This window comes from Sinocyclocheilus anshuiensis, unplaced genomic scaffold, assembly GCF_001515605.1.
Source record: "Sinocyclocheilus anshuiensis isolate Anshui unplaced genomic scaffold, SAMN03320099.WGS_v1.1 scaffold111, whole genome shotgun sequence".
Lineage (NCBI taxonomy): Eukaryota > Metazoa > Chordata > Actinopteri > Cypriniformes > Cyprinidae > Sinocyclocheilus > Sinocyclocheilus anshuiensis.
Genome location: NW_015552549.1, coordinates 840,842 through 861,746, shown reverse-complemented (window position 1 = coordinate 861,746; position 20,905 = coordinate 840,842). Strand labels below are relative to the sequence as shown.

At 37.0% G+C, this 20,905-nt stretch overlaps 3 protein-coding genes across 3 annotated transcripts in view; 1 reads left to right on the top strand and 2 right to left on the bottom strand.

Moving 5' to 3' along the window:
* Positions 1 to 7,030: 7,030 nt before the first annotated feature.
* LOC107664335 (forkhead box protein I1-like) lies at positions 7,031 to 8,567 on the bottom strand. Its single transcript, XM_016454863.1, has 2 exons — positions 7,973 to 8,567; positions 7,031 to 7,657 (listed from the first exon to the last, which is right to left on the bottom strand). Exons 1-2 carry the CDS (start codon positions 8,565 to 8,567, stop codon positions 7,095 to 7,097), a joined length of 1,158 nt encoding a protein of 385 aa, XP_016310349.1. The 3' UTR covers positions 7,031 to 7,094.
* Positions 8,568 to 9,909: 1,342 nt separating this feature from the next.
* LOC107664318 (synaptonemal complex central element protein 3-like) lies at positions 9,910 to 10,287 on the top strand. Its single transcript, XM_016454844.1, has 2 exons — positions 9,910 to 10,018; positions 10,106 to 10,287. The coding sequence occupies exons 1-2, from the start codon at positions 9,910 to 9,912 to the stop codon at positions 10,285 to 10,287; spliced, it is 291 nt and encodes a 96-aa protein (XP_016310330.1).
* Positions 10,288 to 11,922: 1,635 nt separating this feature from the next.
* Positions 11,923 to 20,905, bottom strand: part of LOC107664317 (lymphocyte cytosolic protein 2-like) — a 16,464-nt gene continuing 7,481 nt past the window's right edge. Inside the window, exons 3-15 of the mRNA XM_016454843.1 lie at positions 18,190 to 18,236; positions 17,648 to 17,713; positions 17,504 to 17,532; positions 17,367 to 17,401; positions 17,070 to 17,271; positions 16,889 to 16,962; positions 16,723 to 16,786; positions 16,568 to 16,648; positions 16,404 to 16,461; positions 16,250 to 16,316; positions 15,872 to 15,946; positions 15,466 to 15,621; positions 11,923 to 12,324 (exon numbers count right to left, since the gene is read on the bottom strand). Coding sequence (XP_016310329.1) covers positions 12,199 to 12,324; positions 15,466 to 15,621; positions 15,872 to 15,946; positions 16,250 to 16,316; positions 16,404 to 16,461; positions 16,568 to 16,648; positions 16,723 to 16,786; positions 16,889 to 16,962; positions 17,070 to 17,271; positions 17,367 to 17,401; positions 17,504 to 17,532; positions 17,648 to 17,713; positions 18,190 to 18,236 — 1,080 coding nt within the window. The 3' untranslated portion in view covers positions 11,923 to 12,198. The remainder of the gene's footprint in view (positions 12,325 to 15,465; positions 15,622 to 15,871; positions 15,947 to 16,249; positions 16,317 to 16,403; positions 16,462 to 16,567; positions 16,649 to 16,722; positions 16,787 to 16,888; positions 16,963 to 17,069; positions 17,272 to 17,366; positions 17,402 to 17,503; positions 17,533 to 17,647; positions 17,714 to 18,189; positions 18,237 to 20,905) is intronic.

The window sequence follows — 20,905 nt, the reverse complement described above, 5'->3', positions numbered from 1 at the left end:
AGGTTTTTTTTTGTGCGGGGCCAGGGACAGTCCGAATGGCAGGCCTGTGTGCTGATAGGCCACTCCCTTGAATGTGAATCTCAAGAACAGTCTGTGATGGGGGGCTATCTGGATGTGAAAGTAAGCATCTTTCAGATCCACTGAAAGAAACCAGTCCTCGGGACATACTTGCGCGAGGATCTGTTTCAAAGTTAACATCTTGAACGGCCGTCTCATAAGCTAGCAGTTCAGATGTCTGAGATCGAGAATGGGTCTGACCCCACCATCTTTCTTGGGAACGAGGAAGTAGCATCTGTAAAATCCTGACTCTCTGTTCACTAGAGGAACTGTTTCAAGCTTTCCTAGCCTGAGACTAGATGGCAAGTGATTCTAGTTTTCCGAATGGAAGTTTGCGGCAGGGGGATGGGGAACTGACATTCATGGTAATGAGGAGAGGAGAAATGCTCTTTTGAGTATGTTGGTCCGCTATCACAGCGGAAGTTTGCTTGGGCACGCACTGAGTGAGAAGGACGGGCCCAACTTGAATGGATCTTCCTTCGCTCAGTGTTAAGTGGAGCGATGGGGAGCGAGCGCAAACTTTCTTTGAGGGAGTTCCGGCCTCAGCGAAAATTGACCCTCTCCTCTTCCTCTCTGCATTCGGATCAGGACGGCTTCTGAGGCTCAACGTCACTCTGGGGCAGGGACCTTGGTGCTTCGGAAACGGGTAGCGTTCCACCATCCGGGGCCCAGGCTCAGGTTTAGGCTGAGGTGGCCCATCCACGGTAGGGCCAAAGAGTCCCTTAGGAGAGACAGGCGAGTGTAAGAAGGCGACCTTGTTAGAGTCCCTGATCTCTGTCAAATTCAGCCAAAGTTGGCACTCCAGCACCACCAAATTGGCAATGGCCTTGCCGTTCGCCTGTGCAGTGGCCTTAGTAGTGCGCAGAGCCAGGTCAGTCGCTGTGCACAGTTCTCTAAAGGCATCAGAACTCTGGCTGGACTCGTCCATGGTGTGGAGAAGTTTGGACTGGAACACTTGAAGCACCGCCATCTTGTGAAGCGCTGAGCCAGCCTGGCCAACTGCGGAATAAGCCCTGTTTGCTAGGGCTGAGGTAGTCCTGCAGGGCTTAGATGGATGCACTGCATGGGCTTTCAGCCCCTGGGCTGATGAAGGGCACAGATGCTCAGTGATCACCTCTTCCAGAGAGGGGAGCTTTCGATAACCTCTTTTCTGCAGCGCCGTCAACAGTGGTGAGAGCGGTGGAAGTAGAGGGATTAACACGGGCTGAGTAGGGGGTGCGCCACGTCCTGCTGAGTTCCTCATGAACTTCCAGCAGGAACGGAGCGGGCCATTGGCGAGAGGAATGTTGACGGCATCCCTTCAGGTACCACTCATCAAGGAGGCCGCGGATGGGCTCTTCTGGACCAGAACAAGCCAGGCCGAGATCCTCCACAGTCTTAGATAGAACATGGATCAGCTTGCTGTCAACACTGGGCCGTGTTGTCTGCATCAGAGGCGGGGTTTCACGGGGCCACTCTTCAGGATCCGAAGCTGTTAATGACATGGAGTCATCCACGGGAGCTTCCTCCTCAGATGTGCTAAAAGAAATCAAGCTGCTCGCAGCCAACGAGGGGATCTGATCCTCACATGCGAAGCACATCGGCGAATCAAAGCTTTAGGGGGAGAGTGAAGCACGCAGGGGCTGCGCCGGTGTGAGTTCACTCAAGCCCAGTGTTAAAACCCAGCTGCTCCGCTGTTTCTTTCTCCTAGGGGAGAGAGGAAACGGGAGAGCAGAGCGGGGAGTACCATCTTCGTTAAAGAAGGTGATCCACGAGCGGAGAAGGGCGAGACTCATGCTCTGGCAGTGAGAGCATGCCATCTCAGTGAGCGCAGCCTCTGCGTGGGCGCTGCCCAGACAGGCGATGCACTCAGTGTGCCCATCTGCATCATGCAGGGGGCTCCTTTACGGCGGCAAACAGCAGGCGGAGCTGAGCTTCTTCCTTCTTTGGCTTCTTGCTTGCAGAGTCAGCGAGATGATCGTCATCGCTGGAGGAGAAAAATTCTGACGAAATTGCGCTCAGAGCCGACTTATATAGTCGGCTACCCCACTTTTGGCGAGTTGAAGCGCCATTGCAGCAACACAAACATGAACAAATCAGGCTTCAGTTTCAGTATCATGAGTTCCCTCCCATAAGCGTGTCAATGCAATGGGAGAGACCATACGAAAGGGAACTGCATTTTATGCTATTAATATATTTATACTACCTTCCAAAAGTTTAGGGTTGGCAAGGTTTGTTTTTTTTAATGTTTGTGAAATAAGTCTATTACACTTACACAGGCTGCATTTATTTAGTCAAAAATACAGTAATAACAGCAATTTTGTAAAATATTATTACAATTTAAAATAACTGTTTTATGTTTTAATATGTTTAAAATTTAATTTATTCATTCTAATATGCTCATTTGTTGCTCAAGAAAAATTATCAGTGTTAAAAACAGTTGTGCATTTATTTGAAAGATATCTTGTGTAACATTATCAATGTTTCTGCTGTCACTTTTAATCAATTTAATGCATCCTTGCTGAATATAAGTATTCATTTCTGTTAAAAAAAATTCTTACTGACCCCAAACTTACTGAAAAAAACATTATTTATGTTCACGTATGATGACTTGTATAAAACATTTTAATTTTATAGCACGTAATACATTTAAATGTGGGAGGAACAATCTGAATTTGAGCTTTTTTTAACAAAAATGTGTTAAATCTTGGATATTTTAAATAACAGTAAATGTCGGACTCTCTGCAGTAACACTGTGGACTAGTTGCTGACCCCTGGATAACTATATTCATGTCCCATTGTATATTCTTAATATTTTAAAATTCCAAGGCACATTCAAAAAACATGATGTTGAAAATTAATAGGATTGTCATGTTCCCCCCCCCATAATTGTTATTTATCTAAGATAATTAGAAAGACAAGTCAGGACTACAACTTTGTAGTTTTCTTGGAAGTCAGTAAATGGATCCAATACTGACAGTTATTGGCTGGTCATAAAATCTGTTCCTGTAATATAGCAGAAGCATCTCGAACACATTGTTTTGGCAGATTCTGTTTGAAGGACAGGTGTGTGCCACACAACAGGCAGCAGGTGTAACAGAAGATTTATAGATTGTAATCACATTATACTGTTGAGCAATAATTCTGCCCCAAGGCTGCAGGAAACAGTGTGGTTGATGAATGGATATTGAGCATAGATCTAGCAAAATAAGTCAACACAAAGCAAATTAGTCAAACACAAATGTACATTTGTGATAATCAGTAATTACTGACCTGTTGCCGTAACAAATCCCCCCTCACAGAGCAGAGTCAGTGTGCACCTGTGTGAAACAGATTGATGTCTTTGTAGACTGACTTTTATTTTGTGTTTGTTTTGTTGCTGTTTTGTTTTGTTTTGTTTCATTAATTGTGGTCTCATCTGTCTGACTACATCCTTTTTATGTATGGCTGTAGGCCAAATCTAGGCCAAAAACAACAACAACAACAAAAATGTCTCTGTCATATCCTTTGAATGAATTTTCCACTTTTATTTTAAATCAAATAACTGAACAGCTTACTGTGGAATATAAGGGAGGAGAAGACAGCTTTAAATATAATATTCATATTCATATCAGAGGTGCATATCATGGGACAGACATTTTTCATTTGTAAATTGCTTTGCATCTGCTAAATTAATAAATGTAAACGAGGAAAGCTGTAGTGACTGCAGCCCCAGAAGAGTGTGTATATATATATATATATATATATATATATATATACATACATACATATACAGAGAATGATATTCTACAGAATAATTTATATTTATATTTTAAGGTGTATTTCAGTTTCCTAGGAGAGGTCAGTAATTGTAAATTGCTGTCTGGGCAGAAAACAGTCACAAAATCTCCATATACATGAGCCAAAAAGAAAGCACTGAGCATTTCCAAATGGTAAAATAAACAGTTGGTAATTTGCATCATTACATCAGTGAGAGGGTGTAGAGTTTTCAACCAAAGCCAGCTTTCCTTATATTTGCTTTATTGTTAGGTTTTGTAAGACTGAGTGTTCCTTCTGTTTCTCTTGGCACATTTGAAGCAGATGATACAAAGTAGAACAAGTTCTTCTTCCCTATACTTTCACCTGCCACAGCTGGTGCTCGACTGGCATGGAAATATATACTATATGCCATGGACTCTATACACTGCTGCATAAAAACAGTGGCAAAATAAGCAAAGATATATGTCATAGGCAAATACACCATTAGCAGAATACATACCTTTCTGTTATAACTTTCTTTTTTTCTGTTTATATGCGTGTGAATAATGTTTGTCTTTCTCCTTTCTTCCTAGAAACATTTATGGTTCATAGGTCAACAGGGATTATCATAACTCATCTCACAGTTAAATCCAATAGTGCAAATGATTCTTTGGTGTGCTGAATAATGGCATGTGTTTTGCATGTTACATTAACTAAAGAATTGCCTTATAATAAATCCACAGATTCCATACTATATCAATTTCCCCATCTGAAGAGGACATTCCCTTGGGCAAGAATTTGCTTGAGGGCTCATTCTCTATGAATTGAAGCTTCTGCTCGCACACATGAAACAAATCGTAGGAACGAATATCATGAAACCCAGATTTGATTAATTCTTAAAAAATGTAATTCCGTGATCTCCTGGGGTGTGTTGTGAGCTGTTATGCAAAACAGTTGTTATATGATCTGAGCTGAGGTCTTCATGGTAAACTTCTACCTGCTTAAAGGTTCCCTTAAGTCAAGGGAAGACAACAACCAAATGAATTCATTTCTGACAGGATAACTGATTTACTGATACAACATGTCTGTTGGTGACCTTGGTGAAAGTTGCCAAACAAAGTTCTCAATCATGTAGACATTTTATGCTTTTTTATGGATATATTGACAGTACAAACGCACACATGCATACACACATCACTCCTGCTCTAGAAACTGCTCCGGGCTGTAGACCCCAATAACAGAATCAAGTCTCAGAAACTATTCAGCTTGTCTGAACCAAAGGTTTCTTTTTTTTAGTTTCTGTTTTTTTTTTTTCTAGTTTCATTTCATTATTTTTAATTTGTATCTATTTTCTGGTTGCTAAGCATGCATTTTAATCATTACAGTATTTGTACACTTAAGCAACACTAAGACACCTAAATTGCATTAAACCCTAGCTAGTTTAATTAGGCCAACTTCAATTTCTTTGCTTAATTTCATTTTTTAATTATATCTGTGACAAAATTCCATGTCTTATGTCATTATATCTGTGACAAAAGTACCATGATCGATTTGAACTATTTGAACACACTCCTTTTAACTATTTAAGGTTTTTATTTAATTATTTAAAAATAAAAAAATGTATTTAAATTACTGTTAATTCTAATATAATACATTAAAACACGTAGTATTTCACAATTTCACAGTTAAATAAACATGGTTTTAACAAGGTCAAGTGAAAAGTCAGTAATAAAATGCACAAATCTATTTGACATATTTTGAAATTTTTTTTGTCCCGTCCGTTGCGATCACTACAATAGTGGTTATCACTGTGTCAGTGTCAATCATTGCAATTTCGTGAGTGACTCACGGAAAAACAATTTTTGGAACGGATTCACTCCAGTGTTGAAATGCAGTTGTCATTCCCAAAACTTGGCAGAGCATAATTTGGCTGTTGGTCCTTTTAGCAGCTGTAAAACAAAACATTTATCCAAATAGTGAATGGGATGTATACAGAAAGCTTGCAAAAAGCACTTCCTTTATAGTCATTCACTCACTGCATTTCGGCATGAGTGCAAAAACTCTTGTTATATTCTGACATAGACCTTAGTAGAGTTGTAATAAATCACATTAACCATGTATGTTTACATTTGACAACCAGAAGTGTCCAAATACTTTTTTCTTAAGTTGAAACTGTATATTTATTGTTTTATAATTTCAAACCAAATCTGTGAATTGTTTTGAAATGCATAAATGTCCAAATGCTTTTTGAGGCCACTATATTTAAGAATAATGACATTTCCATCACCTCAGTGTCTACACATGAATGGAACGGAAATCATAGAGCAGAACATGAAGGAATCTGTTAACTATCTGTCACTGTCTGGCTGTATCAAATTTTCTGTTAACTAAACAAAAATATCAAGCTCTTATCTCGAGCAGCTACTGTGTCTCCCATGTCATCATCACATGAATACAAATGCTGACAAATTTTAAGTATAAATGAAGCACTGCCAAAAACCGTGGGCTCAGCAGTAGCCTACATACAAAGTGAAAGTTTCAAGAAAAAAAAAGGGAGGAGTGATGACAGTTAGAGTGACCTGGTGAAACTAGTTCTAGTTCTCTCAAGGTCATCTCTTTTTTTTTTCCATGGACACTAAATCTGAGATAAACTTTGCTTTTAGTAAAATTAAAAGGAATTTGTTTTCGTAAAATACAAACAGGATTTATTTTAAATAACATTCGAATGAATAACATAAGTCAATTTTATTTAAAATATATTTTATTAAAAAAGAAGCAATATACACCCTTAAAGACCTCATAGTAAAGTAAAGTAAAATAAAATAAAATACACTCCATCCTTCACACATACCCAACTTTACAACTATACATAAAACACATTGACATGTTAAAATACAAAGACTGACATTATCATATGACAATACCAGCATGCAGCAGAAGAAAATCTGCTATACTGTATGTATTTTCACTGGAGTTTCTCTGCCCACATACAGTATGTGCTTGAATTCAGTGTCAGTAATATGAGCTACGTAAGAATCAGATATGTGTGCGTAAAATGGCTTGATGTCAGCAGCTGACCTCAGGTCAGAGCTACTGGTAACAGGGGCCTTTGCTAGAGTCAGCCTGTGATATCTCATGCTGACTAGGCCATTCCTGTGGGAATTCATTCGTATCTTGTGCCCACAGAACTCAAAGGATTTCAGTTAGGCCAAAAGCAGTGTATAGTTTCAGGAAAACAACAGTTTTTTCTTGCCCCCAGAGTCTGTAGCGTGAGTTGATCATTCAGTTTTTTCTGTTTTGGCTGTCACCCGCTTCCCTTCCTACACCTCTGTGCCCTCCCGAGGATAAAGAATACCTGTCGAGCTCAAACCAGGGTAGAAATGCCCATTGAACTGACTGAGAGCAGGCCCGCTGTAGGCTAAAGTGGAGTGGGAGGGTGATGGGGAAATGGGGGGTGGTGGGGGCAGAGGTAACGCCCACTCGGACACCGTGGAGCTGGGGGAGTAAGTGCAAAACCCTGCGGGTTGCGATGCTCTCTGTGCTCCATCCACCGGCAGACTGAGTGTAAAGGGACGACTCAGGGGATCTCCTTCCATGTCGAGAGAACCAGCTACACCAGACATCTCAGTCAGGAAGTTGCTCAAGCATGGTGACGGACCCGTGGATGCGGGTGAAGGACCCTTTTCAGGCGAAGTGGAAATGTCAACAGCTTGATTTTTTGGACTGCCCCTGCCATTACTGTCTCCTGACTCAGAGCTCAGATTCCCTCCAGAACTGCTATTCTCTGGGAGAATGTCAGACTTTCTCTTCCTCTTGCGTCTGAAGTTGCCGTTGTCAAACATTTTTTCACAATTTGGATCTAAGGTCCAGTAATTACCCTTCCCTTTAAAATGAGAGATAAATTGCACATTAAATACAGTTGCATGATCAAAAAATAATCTAGGTATTATATAGTAATTATTTATTAAAAATGATAAAAATAAAAACTATTTATTGAAATATAATAATAAATTACATATATTATTAAAATTAATAAAAATGATAAATACATATTCATATTTATATAAATAATATTTAAATATGAAATAATGTGTAATTTGTATATAATTTATTATTATTAAGACTATATCATTTTAGTAATTTTTAAAGAGTTTTTAACTTGATTCAATAAAAAAGAATCAAAGAGACAAACACTCACCTGGATCATCTTCATCACGTGGAACCTTTTTGAAACAGTCGTTTAGTGAGAGGTTGTGACGAATAGAGTTTTGCCATCCTGCTTTGCTCTTGTTATAAAAAGGGAAGTTGTCTGCAACATACTGATAAATCTGACTTAGAGTGAGGCGGCGATCTAGTGCACCATGTATGGCCATCGCAATAAGAGCAGAGTATGAATAAGGTGGCCTGACCAGCTTCATAATTTCCTCTTGAGAAGGCATGGAGAACCAGCTCAGTTCGCCACCAGGACCACCTGGTCCCCCAGGTCCCAAATAGGCCCTCTGCATGCCGTAGTGCTGGGGAACAAAAGGAGGTCCTGCAGGGCCTGGCGTTCCACCCAGATAAGGAGTGCTGTTCATCCCTGGGCTGTTGAACCACAGGTAGGGGTTAGGCGATGAGGCGGCGTAGTCTCCGAGTTCGTATGAGGAAGGATTTGCTCGCTGTGGACTCGGCAGTGATGGTGGTGGATAGTAGCTGTCGCTGTACAGACTCAATTCTGGAGGTTCCTGTCCCACGCTTGGGAACTGAGGGCCACATCTCGTCGGAGACTGACCTTGAGATTCATAGGATGTCATTGCTGAGTGATCTGGATGTGTTCCACTTGGAAAGTCTTTCTCTTTCTCTCTGATGACCTGTACTTCTTTTTTACCTTACCGTCCAGGAATAATTTCAGGCGCTCCAAGTTGTTTCCAGTCGGAGTTGTCTTGCGTGAGTCCTCTCTGCTGTTGTGCTTTATTCTGCTGTATCAACATCATCACCTGTTGCAGCAGTTTTATTTATGCATATGTAGCACCGCCTCAGTTCCACCTTATTGAAACCTTCCACGTGTTTAGGCTCTTCCTGACACAACCCCCACAACCACCCACCCACTCATCCACAAACCAGCAGCACCACCATCACCTGAAGGCATTCACATAGTTTAGCCTGACACACTGGAATTTTCAGTTACAACCACCTAAATCTCCTGAAAATAAATGTTTTATATATATATATGACATCATAAACATCATAGGCTATATATATATATACTGTATATATATATATATTTGAAACCTAACTTTATCTTCTCAAAATATTTTATGAGGAACAAGCAGTAATTTATTGATGGAAAAGTTTCAACTGCAGCTTTTATTTGTACTAGAATGGTGTTTACATTCTTGTCATTCAACCGTTCTATGTAGAGCCACCACCATCAATTCATTTCGCTTATGGAAAGTGGTGGTTGTAATTAATTCAAGCATGCAATAACATTTTAGCCAAGAGATAGTGCTTAATATAAATGCAAACTGTATTACAGTGTATTATTAAATAACATTTATTTATATTTATTTATGTGTTCATTCGTTCGTTCGTTCATTCATTTATTTAGCTGGCCACGTCGGGACGTCAGGGAGGACGTCATGACGTAAAAGAATCGATTAATCGTTTTATTAATAGGTTTTCTGAAAATAACACTTTTAAAGAACCGATTCGTGTAAATAAAGCGGATATCCCTTAAAAGAAAGCGAGATTATAGACGATTCGACCACGTGTACGGTATTTGAGTGTGCACGCGCGAGAGCCGTTAAAACTTAGTTAGGTGTCGCGCGCATTGCTCCAGTAACTGTCGGCAGTCGCAATAAAACACGAAACATTAAAATTGTCTGCAGTTCGATACATTACCAAGGTAATTTAATTTAATTAAGTTCTGAATTTCTATACACACTACATGTATATTCATTTATTAACGTAATTTAAAGCAATGTTGACCTGAGGTACATTTACATTTGAATGACAGAAAACGGATGAAAGAAAAACGTGTATAATTGATTATGTGCGTTTAAAACTTGGTCTTATTTAATGAAAATATAACTAATTTAACGTGTAAGATTAAGTAACAGCAATCCAGCGGGAGTTACGGACTTTATTGGGTTTTAGATGTCTGACGATATTTCGAGTGTGCGATTATGTGAGGACTTCAGTCGTGAGAGTTTACACCTGAACCAACATTTGGAGAAGATGACTGAACAAATGGAGAATGTTTCAGGTAGATAGCAAACAAATACTGCATTAAATATAAAAACAATGGTGTGAATGAAAAATCGACTGTAATTTTTATTTTCTTTGTCCTCAGTGAAGTTGTCTTGGATGGCATATGACATGGTTGTGCTCCGAACCAGTCCAGATCTTGCTGAATCCTTCAAGAGCCTGGAGAATGAGTTCCTCAAGTGCAAAGCTGTCATCTGTGGTCCCACAGATGGACAAGATCAAAATGGTCATCCTGCTGCTGAAGAACATAATATCCCCCAAAAATAAAGTTTCAATGTAGAACAGAGGCATCTGATAAGATGATGTTACTGTTGTTAAAACTGATACAGTTAGATCTGCCAGAGTTGTTTGGTGCCACTGTATATTTGTGATTAACATGGTTTTATTCCCTCATACAAATTAATAAAAATATCAACCAAGCAAACATGCTGATTGTGAATCTGATTAATCCAATGCCATTAAAATGCAAAAAAAGGGGCTTCTGAATGTTCTGCTCATGGCATCATTTTTGTATGCATATTTCAGTGTTCTTCCAGATGAGTTTAATGATTTAGTGTTTACACGTTAAGAAAAAGTTACTAAACCTTTTGTCAAATCTATTAGAATTATCAGAGCTTCATGGGGTTTGTAAAATGTGTTGCATCCATGCTACCTAAAAATGCTGTTCCATTTTTAGATTTTCTTATTGCGAGTGCCATCCGTTTAAGACAGAAGGAGACCACATAAACGGTAATACATAATTATCCTTACCTCTGTGTGTCTTACAGATGGAGTCTGAGGGAAATTCCACAGAGAATAGCGAACATGGGACCTCAGATGGCTTGGATTATATCTTGAAGCAGTTGGATTTAATGTCGGAATTGATTGACCAATTGGAAGGTAAACTTGCTAATTTAGAACTTCTTTTTGTTAGCATAATTCAGTGACTGTTGGACCTAATCCCAACCTTATTTTCTTAGATTTTTCAACAGTATTGTAAAATTACCTTATGAAATGTAATAATAATAATATACCGTTTGAAAAGTCATCTCTGCATACTCATGTTTTGACAAATCTGAAATGTGCTGGCAGTTTAATAGTTCCCCTTTTTTCGAGTGCTGGCATAAATTCTTCTGGTGGCTTTGAAATGGGTATTACATGAACAAATTTCATGTCAGTGCTAAGACATTAATCTGTGACCACCGTAAATGCTAACACAAACATATCAGCACTCAGAACATCCCGCAAATCCTCCAGGACTGTCAATAATGAGTTTTATGATGTCATATAGCCATTAGATTTGTTAGAGAAAACATGTTGGCTACATCTATTGCTGAGCCCTGCATATCCAGTTAAGTAGAACTAAATATTGTTGTATATTTTGGCAGTTACTTGTGGATTAGACCTGCTGTAGCTGTATTTTAGATTGATTACTGTAAAATGATAATGAGCTGATAGATTTTCTCTTTGGGTGTACGTTAGCAGTAACCTTTGCATAATACATAACAGAATGCTTCTATTTATGTACTTTGATTACAGTAAACATAACCTGTTGGTGCTGGTTATGTTTCAGTCAGTCAGAATGGAATGAGAGGGTGTCTTCTTGTGTTCTTCTTGCTGTATGTTCAACCACTACACCTTTTGTTTTCAGTGAAGATCCAGCTGCTGCAGTGTAACCTGACTGTGTGCTTCACACACCCTGATAAAATGGCGTGTCTCCAGACTGACGTGGAAACCCTAACGTGGTTAAGCCATCAACAAACAATGGAAGACTAAATACGTAACTCAAGAGAAGTGCTTTTTTCACTTAAACTTCACAATTGAATAGGAAACAATAAGTTCAAACACTAAAAACATTAGGAATATTTAATTTAGAACAGACAAATGTACATTTTAAGAATTGATAATAAGTCAAATTGCCTCTAGCTAACATTGAGTCTAAAATGCTTGATTTTAACACTGAAAGTGTTTAAACATTTATCTTCAATTTAAAAGGTGTAGACAGTCTTGTCGGATCAAATTAAACTGAGAATGATTTATTCATTTAGTCATAATTTTTCAGTGCTTAAATATCCTGGTGTTGATTGCTAACTTTATAATTGCTGCATTTCACCAGACAAAGTGTCTGAATTCCATGTAAGTCTGTTTGACACTGGAATCCAGTCAGCATTACATAGATTCTTCTTCTGCTTTGTGGGTTCAGAAACCTGCCGGGTGCATGAGGCAGCACTGGCGATTAGGTCCTGCTCCACGCTCCATTCCGTCTATCAGAATCAGTGGGGTCTTCATGTGATGTGCGACCATGTCCACGACACTGGAGAAATTCTGGGACACACATACAGTCGATTAATTGAGGAAATATCACTGAACCAATAAATATCACCACAGCTGATCATCTAAAACACAATCCTCACTTTCATTAACCCTTTAAAGCCTTTTAATTAACCCTATATAAAACCTACTGTTGTGTATTTGATACACAACTTTATAAGACGTCTAAATTATCAACATGCTCAAAAGTTTGCTAAAAACCTGTTGTACACAATCTACTACATGCCTTCTGTCATCTGACTGATAATTTATACTTTTTCAACAAGTAAAAGGCCTTAAAGTATTATTCTAAAAACAGTGTGGCTGCGGGTCCTTAAAAAGACTTAATATCTTAAATAAAGTTTTCCTTAAAAAAAGGCCTTAAAATGTCTTAAATTCAGATTCAGTGGGTTTTAAATATTTTTGGTCACATTACCACAAAAATGTCTCCTGTCTGACTGACCCAGTGACTGTTTACAATCATTGGACAGATTTAAGATCCCCCCCCCCCCGCTGTAGTTAACGCGTCATCAGAGAGAATACAGGTCGAACTAGCTAGTTGACCAGCCTCCTAGCTACTTTAAATGGGTAAATGCAAGTTTACTGAAAAATGGCTCGAGAATTTTACTTGCCCATGACGTAGTTAAGTAACATACAAGGGAGCTATTTTGCTGAATTTTCATGGTTGTAAATGTTACACTGATTTTAGTAAAAAAAAAAAAAAAAAGTTAAGTTACTTACATTTTAGACACCATTTTGACTGTTTTGTTCTATTTCACTAACAAAAATAGTTCCAAACAAAGATCAGAACAGAAGTATTGCACATTCTCCAAGCAACACTCAGCGTTTTTGTTACTGAATGATTCAGCGTTTTGAAGGAATAAGTGACTTACCGCCACCTACTGGTGGTTTAGTCTTATGTTTAAAAGTATGCATTTTTCCCCAACATTTCTTATATGTATATTCAAAATTTTATTTAAAACACTAATCTCATAACATTATTTCCTGCAGTTGTAATTTTGCAGTGTACATTACGAATGTTACGAATGTTAGTTAAGATATTCATTTCACAGTGTAAACATCTTCAGTGATTTTAATGGGAGTTTTTGAGAGTGCCTGAACTCTGACTAGACTAAATGAAAATGTTCTTTGATAATGTGTACTTTGCTCTCTGAAAGTGTTATAATTAGTAACATACAATATTGTTATTAAATTCACATTAAATACGAAGTCAGTCGTATTAAAAATATTTTATGGCATGACAGCCATATCTGGTACTTAATTAAAAAGTCGGGTTTTTATGTGTAGTTAGCCTAATAGGTTACACTATTAGTCTACTTTGCCCATTACCATTTATTGATCAAATAACATAATCTATAAAGGTGCAAAACGCATTTACTTACACATATTTGAGAATCGAGATATTTCCTGATATAGTTGACATGTTTGGAATTATTTTGAATAAAAAGGGAAAAAAATTAAACATAAACCTATGTCAGTTATGCAGTGCTATCGTGGCTGCTGTGTCACATGACAAACATGACACTCCCCCCCCGGCCCCGCCCCCACGTGCCCCCTCAAAAATCATGAGTGCATTCCCCTGCCTGGGGTAAATATTAAAAACATGCAGATTTACGTATGTAAAAGCTGATAGAACTCTGAGGAAAATATTGCTTCTGAATAAATTGTTACACCACCAAAAATCTAGGTGATTCTGTACTTTTGTGGTGATATTTTGAAATTGTCTGCTGATATGAAAAGTTCACTGTGTATCTTAATAATAAATAGCATTTTTGACGGCGATCATATTTTGTTTTCTTTTTACATTGAACACATTAAATATTAAATAAACGTATGTAATACTGTATAATGTGCTTATCCATCACAGTTTTGGTCTTACATTTTACATAAGGTGGTATTAAAAAGGTCTTAAAATGTCTTAAATTTCAGGTTGTGGTAAACATGTCTTTTTCCTGTGAAATCTTTACTGATTTTTATCAAATAAACTATACTGAAGCAACGTAGGTTTACTTGATTATCTGTACATCTTTTTTTTTTTTAGAAAAATAAAAAAAGATAGATGATTGGGCATATGAGGAAAATGTATTTGTATGTCTCTTAATCATCTTTGTATCATTTTGCATTTTATGTTTTGCCCAGAGCTTATGAAACTAATAATAAGCTTATGAAACTAATAAACTAATAATTTTATGTAAGCATTATGCTATGTTATAAAGATCTCATTGAATTACATTACAAGCTATCAGAATTTTATCTTACTTTTTGGTCATATAAATGTCAGCAACTGCACCAAATTGCATATTTTTGCTCTGTTTGGGCCTTTGATTAAAATTGAGGCATTTTTTCCACCTTAAGTATAAGCTTCATATTGTCCTATATTACTGTACCATACTTTATGAGCCATAAAAGCCTGATGTATCAACTGTGATACTCAAAAAAAATAAATAAATAATAATAATAATAACTTTTTTTTGTTTTGTCTAAAGGTTTGATAAACTGTTCCATGATTTTTCTGACTAGTGTTTTATACACCAGGCTTTACAGGGTTAATCAGGATATCATTCATGACTGACGTTTCTGTCAGAATGAACAGATGCCATTACCTCGACACCATTTAGGCCAGTGCCCAGGGAATATCCATTTTTGTTTCCAAGGAAACGGATCTGGATGTTGTACACTTTTAGCTGGTGCAGCACCATGAGTGTGTATGGCTGCTCTGTGCAGCAAGCATTATGCTATGTTATAAAGATCTCATTGAATTACATTACAAGCTATCAGAATTTTATCTTACTTTTTGGTCATATAAATGTCAGCAACTGCACCAAATTGCATATTTTTGCTCTGTTTGGGCCTTTGATTAAAATTGAGGCATTTTTTCCACCTTAAGTATAAGCTTCATATTGTCCTATATTACTGTACCATACTTTATGAGCCATAAAAGCCTGATGTATCAACTGTGATACTCAAAAAAAATAAATAAATAATAATAATAATAACTTTTTTTTGTTTTGTCTAAAGGTTTGATAAACTGTTCCATGATTTTTCTGACTAGTGTTTTATACACCAGGCTTTACAGGGTTAATCAGGATATCATTCATGACTGACGTTTCTGTCAGAATGAACAGATGCCATTACCTCGACACCATTTAGGCCAGTGCCCAGGGAATATCCATTTTTGTTTCCAAGGAAACGGATCTGGATGTTGTACACTTTTTGCTGGTGCAGCACCATGAGTGTGTATGGCTGCTCTGTGCAGCCCTTTGAACTGTCTCTCACCAAGAAAGTGCCATCCTAAAAAAGACAATGTTCAGCACTAAGTATGTGTATGTCTTCATACACTTGCTCTCTCTATTTTTTGCTCTCTATATTTTCTTTCTCTTCATATACAAAGGAAAGACCTGGATTTGTATTGTGTCTTTAAATTACAAATTAATTATCTCATTAAAGCTTATTTTATGCCAATTTTATAAGAATTATTTGAAGGCAGGGGTGTATTTTAGATCATTCTAAAACATTCTATGACTTTAGTGGTGGAACTCACTGTATTCATTTGTCTGAGTGAGACTTCGGCCTCTGCTCGTGACATTTGCCCCACATACCACCGTGGATCCATGTCCTGAGTGCATAAAAACATTCAGCCTTTACACTGTGGACTAGTATGTGTTCACTTTCATTATTACAGCAGGAAATACATTTGATAGTTTCTATGATTGTAAATAATGCACAAGGTGTGTAAGCAATGCTGGGCTTGCGTTTCTTTTGTTTAGCGTCATTGTAAAGCAAACCACAGGACCACGTGTAACAACAGTGCCATCTTGTGGTTGTCCAGTCTATCTGCATGCTTTAAGTTCATTGATGGTTTGTGGGATTGTGAGATGCTTGCTGTCATGTTTATTATAGGTAATGTGATTGTGCTCACCTGCCCCATCATCACATTCACTTCTACTTGTGGAGGAGGAAACTCATCCCTCTGCTGGATGTTAAATCTGTGTTGGAGATTGAAAAATATGTAGGTACTATACTGCTCTTTTACTTTATAAGAATCGATGCAAGTTGTTGATAAAGATAGGCACCTTTGTGTGGGTAAAGTTGCTGAATTTGAAGCCATTGGTAAGGTGTTTTGGTTTATTGCTGTAAGGATAAAAATGAAATTGTTTAAGTTAAAATAAACATTTAGTGATATGACCATACAATACAAAAGGTTTAAAGAAGATTTCAAATTAAACCTGAGTGGTACCTGATTTGCCAATTGTTTTTTTTGACAGAGCAGATGAGCCAGGTTTCTTACTCCGATCTACCGTTGGCACACCAGGTTTGACTGTGGATATGATTTGCAGAACATTCAGAGATCATGCTTTCATATTAGAGGGATTTGAAATTGAACTCACTTACATTGATTGGGGGGAATGAAAGGCCTGTGTGGAGAGGGATCCGGTCGGGATGGAGGCTTAGGTGTCTGAAAGTAAAGACAGTCATCTTATGCATGACCTTATAGTGACAGCATTTACAGTAAAAAGAATCATCAAGATATATTTATACTAAAAATATTTTTACTTACATTCAAAAGCCCTCTGGGAAGAGATGCTGACCTGTTGTCCTGGGGTGGTCTTGCAGAACCACGTGGGCCGCTGTCTACACACCACCACATGACAGAATGGGTGAGTGAACCGTACTAATTGAAATACATGGATTCTTTAATTTATGTACATTTATTGATTTGTGTTAGTATTGTGAATTACCTAAATAATCACCATCACCAAGAGGCCTGGCAACACGAAAATTAGTTGGTAATTCAGAAGGTGTTTCAGCAGGAGGTGGTTCATAATCATCATCAGTATTCACATCTTCCTCAGTATCACATGATGCTGCGCATATGTAATTGTCTTCACACTCATTATTATTATCTGGCTCCTCATAGTCGTTGTCACTTCCTTCTTGGTCCTAGAAATATAAATGCACATTTTGCATTTAATACTAAGTCCTAAAAAGAGTGGTGAGAGAATTTTTTTTTTTTTAAGTATAAAATGGGGACTTACAAATTCATCAGAATCCCAACCTCCTGGATTAGGTTCTAAATTTTTTCAAAGAAAGTTATATAGAGACATTTTAGGTTTTGTGCTTAATGGGTTAAGTAGTGTAACCACAGTTGTTTATGTAACTGTACAAGTGTTACCTTGGTTTGGAGGCATCCGATGATCTGATCTAGTCAAGGCAAAGGTTTTAAATGACAAATTCTCAAGCATGTAGAGACAGTTCAGTTTTGTCTTACAGAAATAACAGTAATGGAATTCTGAAGCGTTTTAAAGCATGATCTTACCTATGAAAAAGACTCTTCTTTTGTTTGTTATTCTGATTAATATCTCTGCAGATCTTTGTGACAAATCTTCCAAATAGAAAAACAGAAGTAAATAAATATAGAACAATGTAACAAGAGAAAGAGTATCCCCCCCCCTTTTTTTTTTACCAATATTTGAAGGCAAGTGTAATTTACAGATACATTGTGTAAACATGGTGACTTTTAGGTGACTCACTTAGAATTCTATCTGCAGGCTCTTTAGTGTTTTGTACTGGACAGTTGCTATAGTCTATATTAGTGTTTCTGTAGCCCAAAACAGTATAGAGCATGGTGCCAGCAATGCCAAGGCCATGGGTTTGATTCCCAGGGAATGAACTAATGAAATGTACACTTCTAATTAATGCAATTTCCAGCCTTGCAATGCAAGTTGCTTTAGATAAAGGCATCTGCCAAATCAGACATAGCAGAGCCAGAAGGCACATGCCCTTTGGCATTATGTTTAGTTGATACATTTTTTTTTTTCTCTGTGAGATTTTTGTTCTGGTTTTGAGCTTAAAACTTACGGTATATGTGCTGCGGGGAACTTCTTAATGTCTTTATCAGTCATATTCTAAACAAGATAGAAACAGAAATTATTTGTTTTATATTGTGATTTGGCTTGTCTGAGCATAGTTTTTTTTATACAGTAATCTGTGAAAGTCTGTTAGATTTTTCACCAAAAATGTTTTAAGAAGGTATTTTGCAAGCAGGAAACAACAGATGGTTTGGTCCACACAAAAATCTGTTTTGATGGTAAGGTATCAGTTTTATAGGGCCCTATGAAATCCGTTTTATTTTTTTCCAAATTCCATTTTTTCCATTTTAATTCTTCTGGATTCTGTTTTTTTCCGTTTAAAATTTTCAGGACTCCTTTTTAATGGTTAAATTAAATTTTATTTTATTAATAAAAAAAAGCATGTCTAGTTTATTAAAATCATGAAACTTATACAATTTCACATCAGTTTATTAAAAGTTTAACAAAAATGATACCATATGTTTTATTGTTATCAAATTCTGTGTTTTAGCATGTCTAATTATTTGAATGCATACGTAATTTATCAACCCTCTACATTGCGAGTAAATCACTCGCATATGCGACTAAATCTTCACTCTGGCGACTAAATGATGTCTAATATTAGCCAATTGCTAATAAATTCTCAGATTTTACTCTCCAGTGTGAGTTGGAGGCTAAGTATAAGTTTAGTTCAGATATATTTTCACTCGCCGAACACTCTCTGACTGAGCGCATCAGAGTTTCACTCTCCGTCAAGCGATCTGTGCTGTTTTTCAGTTCATCTGCATGGATGTGCAACGCACAACGTACCGTAAACTCTAGTGTGAAGTGCACGACTCGCCGTCGCTTTGTTTCACACACGCAGCGAGAGAGGGAGAGAGAGAATTGACGCGCTACCTATTTTGCTGTCAAATTAACGGAGTTCCTTTGGGATTCTAAGTAAACAAAAAAATTTACTAGCCAATGGCGATTCAATTGCCAAGGTGTTCGTAGAGGGCTGTTTATTCAAACTTATTCTTAAAATATTCTTAATTAAAATAGCCTTATGAAATGTTTCCCCCCCCCTCAGAAATTCTGTGTTGTGTATTTATTTTTTTTCTGGTTATCAAATGAAGGCATATAACATTAATTTCATTTATCTTTAAATTATTGAAAATTAAGCCAACTTTATTTTTTGGCAAACAAAGGGGATTTACAATTAAAATTAAAACATGGAAGAAATGTTGAGTGATTATACTCTAAAAAAAATAATGTTTGTTTCATTCTAGTAGTAGTAGTAGTAGTCTATGTACAATCTACTGAACAATAGTAATATATTTCTGGTACAAATGTCTTCAAATTAAACCGGACTTTTATTTTGACGTATTATTGAGTGAATACCTTTACAGTTATGTGTGTATGATATGATGTTAGTTTGGTTGGGGCTTCGATCTCAAATCAATATCAATTCATGTGTATATACTGTAAATATAAGGGGATAAAAATATTTTGTTGAATGCCTTTTTAGCACCATTTTAAACTTGGTTTAAATTCAGTATTTGCTTGCATTCATTGTGTGTAATTATGCAAGTATCAAAGGATGAAAGGGGGTAAAAAAGGATTAAAAAGGATGTAAGTTATTAACTTTTTTAAAATTTCTCATTTAAAAATCTAGTGTTTAATCATGTCTAAATATTTATTCAAATGAAGAACTTAAAAATAAGTAAGCAACCAGGTATGATAGGCCTATATTTAGTAAAGAGTCATACCTAGTGGGTAAACGCATTACAAATGAAAATGATTTTTTTTTTCTGACCACAAAATTACTCTAATTTGCCTCTTTGCATTGGAATTTAAAACCCTTTTTTCTATTTTAACTTTACATACTACACTCTTTGAAATATAAGTAATATAAATATTAGAAAAAATATTATAAGTCATTAATGGACCATAATTATTTGCACAAATAGTATTTAGTACTACAATATCTCCTCAAAATATTAAATAAATATTATTGGACTAAAATATAGAACACTTATTTAACTGAAAAATTGTTCAGCTGTATGGTCACATTATAAGTAAGCAATACCTGAGAGTTAAGAAAACCATATTAATGCTGCCTCTCCATCACTCTCCAGAATAAAATTACACTGTAAATGTCATCGACGTAAATCAATGCATAATATGCTGTAATGTTTACCAAAAATTGCTGCAAATACCTGTATAATGAAGCTGTCGTCTATGCTACTTAAACCCATTCAAATGTATTGTCAACGCTGGTTTGTTTGGAGAGCTCCGTAAACCACGTGACCGCGCGGCGACGCCGGGGAGATCAAAGCTTGTCGCAACTCTGTTTTTTTTCATAGCTCTGGCTTTAACTGAAGCGCTACATTTTAAGATTTACGCCACATTAAGTGCGCCAAAGCTGTATTTATTGTTTGAATTTAGTATTAAAACTTACCACATTTGAAAGCTGAGACTTTGTTTCATATCGTAAGCAGGGTTGCCAATTTGGCGTGAGATTTACATGGGCAGCGTGAGACGGAGCCTGAAAGCGTGAGTTGGCAACCCTGCTCAGTTACATTCAATAGGCTAAGCATCATTCTGAAAAATAGCAGTTTCCTCTCTTGCACTTGGCACTGGATCATGCACAGCATGAACACACTATACGGACTTGATAAGTAATAAATTGACTTCATTAAGTACTTCAGATTCTTTCAATAATGTCAAGGAAACGATGTTTAAAG

Excerpts from the sequence above, each read along its gene's own strand:
- LOC107664318 (XM_016454844.1), top strand. The coding sequence starts at position 9,910 with ATGTCTGACGATATTTCGAGTGTGCGATTATGTGAGGACTTCAGTCGT. Across the intron at positions 10,019-10,105 it reads ACAAATGGAGAATGTTTCAG|TGAAGTTGTCTTGGATGGCA; the intron begins GTAGATAGCAAA and ends CTTTGTCCTCAG.
- LOC107664335 (XM_016454863.1), bottom strand. The coding sequence starts at position 8,567 with ATGACATCCTATGAATCTCAAGGTCAGTCTCCGACGAGATGTGGCCCT. Across the intron at positions 7,658-7,972 it reads ACGTGATGAAGATGATCCAG|GGAAGGGTAATTACTGGACC; the intron begins GTGAGTGTTTGT and ends CTCATTTTAAAG.